Source organism: Peromyscus maniculatus, chromosome 9 (genome assembly GCF_049852395.1).
Source record: "Peromyscus maniculatus bairdii isolate BWxNUB_F1_BW_parent chromosome 9, HU_Pman_BW_mat_3.1, whole genome shotgun sequence".
Lineage (NCBI taxonomy): Eukaryota > Metazoa > Chordata > Mammalia > Rodentia > Cricetidae > Peromyscus > Peromyscus maniculatus.
The window spans coordinates 119,485,422-119,493,846 of record NC_134860.1 but is presented as its reverse complement, the minus strand read 5'-3'; the positions used below and the strand labels follow the sequence as shown (position 1 = coordinate 119,493,846).

The following is an 8,425-nucleotide window of genomic DNA, read 5'->3' as shown; positions in this document are numbered from 1 at the left end:
CTGTGTCAAGAGACACAGGAGGCACCTCCACTTCCACTTAATGACAAAGCTAGTGCAGTCTTATGAGAACAGGAGAAATGTACACGGATTTGGAGGCCTCTCTGAGGCAGTGGGACTGACAGTTCTGCCTCTGGGCAGGTCTAAGAGGCTATACGTCATCACCAAGCCGAAACCCCCGTGGTCCTAACGACTTCCGCCCACCCCATAACTGATAAAGGAATGCCCTTGCCGTCCTTTATGCCGTCACCAAACATCAGAGCTGGGGGAACTAGAAGGTCACCACGAGACTCAAGGGTCACTTCCAGAGAAAGCCATAGCAGCACAGAGTGAGGAGGGGCCCATGTGTCACGGTGTAGAGGCTGCAGGAGGAGTAAACCCGCCATGGTGAGGAAGCACCTACCCCTGGTAACAGACAGTGACTGGAGAACTGGAGGAGATGTTAGGTGATGGGGGGGGGGGGGGTAGGCACTTCGTGTGAAGCTGGCATCTGGCCTGGTATGTGGGGGAGAAGGAACATTACGAGTGTTAATTGGGGGAATCAAAGGCCAAGCTACAGAGGATGCCACAGGAAGCCACAGACTACTCAAAAGCTGTGAGAGGAAAAGAAAAGAAAGTGCCAGAGAGAGTGCAGACGAACTGGAGAGCACCCTTCTCCAGCACAGGCCTGGGGCTGCGGGAGGGAGCCTCGGGTACACACTGGGTGCGAGGGGAGACGACCTTGACACTTGAAGTTCTCACTGGTGGCTTCACAGCAAGGCAGTCGTAAAGCCTGACCCTGCCACCATGTCTGCTCAGATACAGACGAACCAGAGTGGGCAATGCCACATCTGCCTTCCCTCCTGTGCAGAAGGGGAGCATGCTGGACAGTGAACCTGGGGTCGTGGACATGCTAGGCAAGAATTTTACCACTGAGAGGTATCTCCAGGTCTCTTTTCCCTTTAAAAATGATTTGTATTCTTTTTAACTACATGTGTATGTGTGTATCTATGTGTGAGTGCAGGCACCTGCAGAGGCCAGATGAGGATCAGATCTCCTCAAGCTGGAGTCACAAGTCGTTATGAGCTGCCTGAAGAGGGGTATGGGGGGTGCTGGGAACTGACCTTGGGTCCTCTGCAAGAGCAGCACACACCCTTAACTGTGCCATCTCTCCAGTCACTCCTTTTTCCTTCATCTTGAGAAGGGCTCTTACTCAGTTGTGCAGGGTGCCTCTGAACTTATTCTGTAGCCCATTCTCACCTTGAACCTAAACTCCTCCTGCTTCAGCCTCTAAGTATGACAGACTCAGCTTGATAATGCTTCTTGCAAACTCCACAGCTTAGACGGGCAAAGAATGCTGGGTTTCTTCATAGCCTTATAAGTGACTCTGATGTTGATTTTCCATTTTCCACTCTTCTCATTTTTTCCACTTCACACTATGATTCTTAAATGTAGTTACATATAAACTCATGATTAAATAAAAAATATTTTCCACTGATACAAATTACAGTGAAAGCTTTAACGCTTTTATCAGATTTCTAAAGGCTATGAAAGTATTCTAGTACCTTTTACACCTTGATGTTCTCACTCTGTAACACTTCCTCTGAGCACCTGATACAGATCATGAAGCCAGATTTATGGAAACATTATTTAAGGAGAAAAGACAAAAGAAGAAAAAGCAAAATAAAACAAAAAACACCCTCCCATCTGGTTAGAGAAATGTGAACATGAAATGATCTGGTTAGAGAAATGTGAACATGAAATGATCTGGTTAGAGAAATGTGAACATGGAATGATCTGGTTAGAGAAATGTGAACATGGAATGATCTGGTTAGAGAAATGTGAACATGGAATGATCTGGTTAGAGAAATGTGAACATGAAATGATCTGGTTAGAGAAATGTGAACATGGAATGATCTGGTTAGAGAAATGTGAACATGGAATGATCTGGTTAGAGAAATGTGAACATGGAATGATCTGGTTAGAGAAATGTGAACATGAAATGATCGGGTTAGAGAAATGTGAACATGGAATGATCTGGTTAGAGAAATGTGAACACGAAATGATCGGGTTAGAGAAATGTGAACATGGAATGTACACTGTACCTGTAGTCCCAATATATAGATCAGCGTCTTGTTTGTGATGGACAACGGGCCCAGGATGTGTGCCACTTGGACTCTTGGGATGGAGCGGTAAAACGGTACAAAGAGAGCAAACACAGGCGCCAGGCTATGCAAACAAACAGAAAAGCCACCGTGAGAACCGATTCCAAACACTGGCAGAGACCGCTGGAGCAGCGCCACTCACACTCATTTCGGTGTGAGATACGCACATTGGTTTTCAAACACCCATCATAGGCAGACAATGGTCCAGTGTGTACAACACTTTAAGACAGCAAACTTACCGTCCTCACTTACTAGTAAGTAGTTGGGCATCTACTAATCAACCCTAAGGCACTGTGAGTAAACAATGAATGGCCTGAAATCTGACAAGAGACCACAGACAGCATTGGAGTCTTTCACGGTCAAACACAAAGTCACAGCAGAATCTGGCCGGTCATCCCGCATGGCACCAGACACCTCTTACCACTCCTGCTCTCTATTCCTCAAATTTCTTCCTCTTTTTGTCTTAAACTCTTTTCCTTAAGGGGTTCTCAATGACTCCTCACACCACCCTGCCCCTTCCGGGGCTCCCGTTTCTGTTCTTGCTTTAGTATCTCCCTGAACAGTGCTCTCTGTGGCTCCAACCAGGGAAATGAGGTTGGTCCAAACCGTGGCAGTACCAGGCTCTGGAACCAACTTGATACCGTCCCTTTGGTATTTGAATTAGTCACATGTGCCTACCCTTGCTTCTCTCTAATCACATGGTCACACCCCTAGTAGTAGTTTCACTGTAAAACAACAGCTCTTCCTGCTAGGTCCTAGGTCGTGCAGAAGACAGGTGTCTGACAGTCCCTGGGCCGCCTGAGTCCCCCTCTCCACAGGATCCCAGTGCCCCGACCTGAAGCGTGAACAGCACTGCATTCCACAGCTGCCCACCCAAGTGCACTCTTGCCGGCTCCCCTCCTCTCTGTAACTCACTCGTACACCCCAGTGGCTGGCTGGCGGATGCAGACTCCTCTGGCTGGTACACATGGACACGGGTTCTCCTTCCCAGAGCTTCCTTTTTACTCCCTGCTTAGCAAACTCTTCTCACACGGCTCTGCTCGGGTTTCTCTGACTCCTCCTGGCAGGTAGCAGCTTTCCTCTTTGCCCAGAGTCATGCCGGTCTGGCTGTTTTAGTGAGCTGACTTGAATCAGCTGGGCACTGAGGAGCAGCTGAAAGAGGATGGATGCCCAGCACAGGGTCCATCTGCACCGTGAGCAAGCAGCAGCCCTCACTTCAGGACCTCCTCCTAGCACTGCAAATTCACACTCCTCCCAGGGCATGTACGCACGCATGCTTGAGCTGTGTGTGTGTGCGTGTGTGCGGTCTGTCTGTCTGTCTGTCGCTCTCTCTCCTCCTCTCTTTGTGTACATGCATGTGTAAGAGCAGAATGGTTTGGGCATACCCTTGTAACCATTTTCATTAAACACTTGACTGGACAATATTTTCCAATTTTGGAAACATCAGCACAAAAATAATTTCATGATCATGAGGAAAATACAAGAACTATTTCTCACTTGTATAAAGAAACATTCTCACAGTACCCCATGCCACCCCGTTACACAGTACCCTTCTTAGTCTTTTGTACATTTTTTGATTCTGATAGCAACTATGTAATAAAAATCTTCCTTCTCAGTTATACTATTGAAAATAAAACCAATACAGACACAAGCAAGAAATGGGGAGAGAGAAAACATAAACATAAAGCAGCTTTAATAGGTACGAACAAGAATAACACACCACACACATTAAAAAAAAATAAATGCAAAAATCATCAGTAAAATACTAGCAAAACGAACACTAGCACATATCAAGATCGTCCACCACAATCAAGCTGGCTTTATCTGGGAAAAGCAGAAATGGTTCAACATATATAAGTCAATAAATATAATGAATCATAAATGGACTTAAAGACAAAAATCAAATGATCATCTCAATAGATGTAGAAAAGGCTTTTGATAAAACCTAGCATGCTTTCATGATAAAAGCCCCAGAGAGCGAGCAGGACTGGAGGGAACATACCTCAAAACACTGAAGGTTGAATATGACAGACCCACAGCCAACATCATCCAAAATTGAGAACTTGGAGCAATCCCATTAAAGTCAAGAATTCGGCAGGGCTGTCCACTATCCCTACTCCTTTTCAATATAATGCTAGAAGTACTAGCTGGAGGGATAAGGCAAGAGAAACAATTAAAGGGATACAAATAGGAAAATAAGTCAAATTATCTCTATTTGATACATGAGATCCCAAAAATTCCACCAGAGACCTTCTAGAAATAATTTCATCAAAGTGGCAGGTTACAAAAACAACTTATAAATTGTTTATCCACAACATTCTTTGCAGAAATAGAAAAAGAATTCTAAAATTCAAATGGAACCAGAAGACCCTAGAGAGCCAAAGCAATCCTCAACAAAAAGAATGCTGGAGGGATTGCTATTCTAGACTTCAAGGTATACAGCAAAGCTATCCTAATAAAAACAGTATGGTCCTGGCACAAAAAGAGACATGTAAGCCAGTGGAACAAAACAGAAGTCCCAACGTGTGTCCTCGTAAGTACATCCAGCCATCTGATATTTGATGGAGACAAGGAGCATACACTGGAGAAAGACAGAACCTTTAACACCCCATACAGGGAAATCTGGATGCCTGTTCACATGCAGGATGATGGAATTAGACCCAATTCTATCACCCTGAACAAAAATTAGACCCAAATGAATCAAAGATCTCAATTTGAAACCTGGGACTCTAAAATTGCTAGAAGAAAACATCTGCAGTATTCCACATGATACAGGATAAGGAAAGGACTTTCTGAACAGGACTCTACTTGCCAAGGAATTAAGCCAACAACTGACAACTAGGGCTTCATAAAATCAAAGAGCTTCTACACAGCTACAAATGAAGTAGTGAAGTGTAGAAGAGGAAGCTCCCCTTCTATAAGTGAAGAAGAAACCCATAAAATGGGAGAGAATATTTGCCAGCTCTACAATTGACAGAAGATTAATACAACCCAATTGAAAATGGGCTACGGATCTGAACAGAGAGCTCTCAGTAGAAGAAATAAAAACAGGTAAGAAATACCTCAAAGAGTATTCATCACCCTTAGCAATTAGGGAAATGCAAATTAAACAACGTCTGAGGTTTCATCTCACCCCAGTCAGAAAGGCCAAGAAGTTAGTGAGGAGGGGACCTCACTGTTGGTAGGAGTGTAAACCGGGCAGTGGCTCTGGAAATCGGTACGGAGACTCACCAGAAACTACAAATGAATCTACCACATGGCCTAGCTATTCCACCCCTCGGCATACGCCGAAAGGACCAACACTGTACTCATACACACGTAGTCACCTGTTGCTATGTTCATTGCTTCCCATTCAGAATAGCCAGGAAACGGAAACAACCTAAACGTCCTTCAGCAGATGAACAAATAATGAAAACGTGGTGCACAGACACAGAAGAATACTAGTCAGCTGTAAAGAGAAATGAAATCATGAAAATTTGCAGGTAAATGGATGAGCCTAGAAAAGATTATATTAAATGAGGTAACCCAGACCCAGAAAGACAAACACTGCATGATCTCTCACATCTGTGGTCCTTCATTCCAAGTCTTCAGATGTGAGCACATAAGCCGGACTAAAAAGTATAAAGGGACCACGACAGAAGTCCAGGTGGCAGCGAGTGGACAGCAGGACACACAGATGATGTGGAGTAGTATAGGGAGTGACCGTGGGGGAGGGGCTCCACCTGGAGAGGGAGGAATGTCACGACAGCAGGAGGGATGATAACATCGAGGATGTCTGATAAAGCCCCAAGGAATTATAATATTTTATACTTACCTAAAATTATGCACACAATATACACATCTGAGTGCATGTATAGATATATGCGTGTACGTGCGCACGCACACATACACATCTTAAGGGAAGTTAAGCCACTTGGGCTGACAATGCTCTCCACAAGAACCACAGACTAACAAAACCCCAGTATCAGACATGAAGGACTGGTCAGGGTAGTCTGAATGACTCCCAAAACAAGAGATTATCAATGTAGCTCTTGATTGCCTCTCAGAGGTTGAGGGTGGCCCCTACTGCTGGAGACACAACACTCTCAGAACACACCACTCAGATGACTTGAGCTGGACGAGACCTGAAAGCATCTTTCCTGTGGTCTAGCCTCCATGGTTCCAGAAAACACTATGCACGTTGCCAGGTTTGGGAGGGGGCGATTGCACAGTCCTACCCAGCTTCAGTATCTATGAAGCACGACAACCACCATCACGGCAAATGACGCATGAAGAAGCAAGAAGTGGCAACCACCAGCTGTCTGAGGAACCTAAGGTCCACTCAACAGGAGGGGAACATTCTGGGTACCGGAATCCTAGTCAGCTTCCCAGGGCTAGTGAGGTCATGGACCTTAGGAAAGAATCTACTACCAACACTGCTAGACCAGCATAATTCCCTACTACATTCTAAATCTTATCCTCACACCACAGGTGAGTGCAGCTAAAGCCCCTCATCAAAGAAGCCTGTCTTTACAGCAAACAGAGACCATCACAAAAACCACAAGAGAATACAACACAGGGACCAACAGATCTTGGGACGCCAGGCTGAGAGGATGGAACATCATCTGGATCAAGGCTTTATCAGACACCTTGATGTCACTGTCCCTCCTGCGTCCTGACATCCTCCTCCCCCTCTCCAGTCGGAGCGCTCCCGCATTGTCACTCCCTAAGTTGCAGGGTCTGTATCACAGCTCCTGCCGCTATGGCTCAGGGAACATCCTGAAGAGGGGGCACATGACTGCCAGAAAGACCAGGAGATCTGCTGTGAAAGTCTCTCCTGAAAATGGCTGCCTACACTAGACCAGATTGCAATATCAATAGATACGTTAATGTAGGTGGGAGAAATTCACAAAGTCCCGCCCCTGGACAAAGAACTACAGGCAACTGTTGACTGCGGGAGAAGAACAGCCTCTCCCAGGGATGAGCCCTCTTATTAGCTGGCCAGTGCAGAGTGGTCAGCCTTGAAACCATATACACACAAACAACAAATGAGGACTCGGGAGGTTGTATTATATACGTTTGAGCATACACAAACACATGGAACATATAGTCAAAGAAAAAGGCTATCAATCGAGAGGGGGCACAGAGGAGGTCCAGGGAGAGTAGCTGGGAGGGGCTGGAGGGGCAAAGGGGAAGGGAAAGCGATGCCATTTTATTTCAATTAATTTTTTCAAAAAGTAAAAATGAAATGAAATAAAAAATGAAATGAAAAAAATGAAAATTTTAAGTAAAATTAAAAATTAAAATTAAAAAAAGAAGGGAGCACCTGCTGGAAGCAGACAGACTGCTGCGAACACTTTGGCGCACACACTGGATCACACCTGGGCACGAGGCGTGTGGGGCAGTGGACAGGGAATGCAGCTCTGTGCACACCCAGCAGGGCGACTGCGGCGGCCTGGTCAGCCTTGGCGCCTCACACCGTATTCTTAGGAGTATATGCAGTTTGGGGGAAATAACTCTTACTTTTGAAAATTTTGAGTCAGGGTCTTATTATGTATTCCACGTTCCCAAACACTGAAATTACATGTGTATACCATTACACCCAGCTATGACCCACACCTTAATTAACTCTTATTAGTTTAAATTTTTTTATATTACATTATAATCCCAAGAGAGAATTATAACTGGCTTAGTTTTATATTGTCTCAAGGTTAATAAAGATTCACATTGACAGACATATACACTCAGTTTTGGGTGGATTGAAAAACAAAAACAAAAACAAATCAACTTCTAAATGCGATACAAAAGAATGATATTTTGCCTAACCACACCCTAAACACAGTTGATGAAGCAGCTGTGATTTCTTTTCATTGAGGAGAACAAGTAAGTCATTTGTAGGCTTAAAACCCTCCAAGGGCACCCTACCTACCTCAAAGTAAAGCCCAAAGTCAAACCTGGCCCCATGGTGCCCACTCGCACCTACCTGGTCTTGAACTCTGAGACAGAAACTTGCTCAGAGCAGCCCTCCCTGACCAGCACAGCAGGGTCACCCCACTCGCATTCCCTGCTCCAGCCCATCTCTCTCCTCACACCTGTCGCCTCCTAGTCTGGGATCCACACATGCAGCACCTTTCTTCCCAGCCACAACGAGAAGACAACGCCAGGGCCTTCAGCCTTTAAATGTTTAGAAAATATTATTACTGTGGGGGAGGAGTCAGAAGACAACTTTTGGGCATTCTCTTTCCTCTGTGGGTTCCAGGGACTGCACTCTGGTCACTAGGCTTGGTAGTAAACACTTCCTACCT

At 45.3% G+C, this 8,425-nt stretch overlaps 1 protein-coding gene across 4 annotated transcripts in view; it reads right to left on the bottom strand.

The window, feature by feature from the left end:
• Ubac2 (UBA domain containing 2) overlaps nucleotides 1-8,425 on the bottom strand; it is a 184,705-nt gene that overhangs the window by 57,613 nt on the left and 118,667 nt on the right. For all 4 annotated transcript variants that reach the window (XM_006978772.4, XM_076545598.1, XM_042285341.1 and 1 more), the window contains exon 5: nucleotides 2,082-2,205. In XM_006978772.4, coding sequence (XP_006978834.1) covers nucleotides 2,082-2,205 — 124 coding nt within the window. The remainder of the gene's footprint in view (nucleotides 1-2,081; nucleotides 2,206-8,425) is intronic.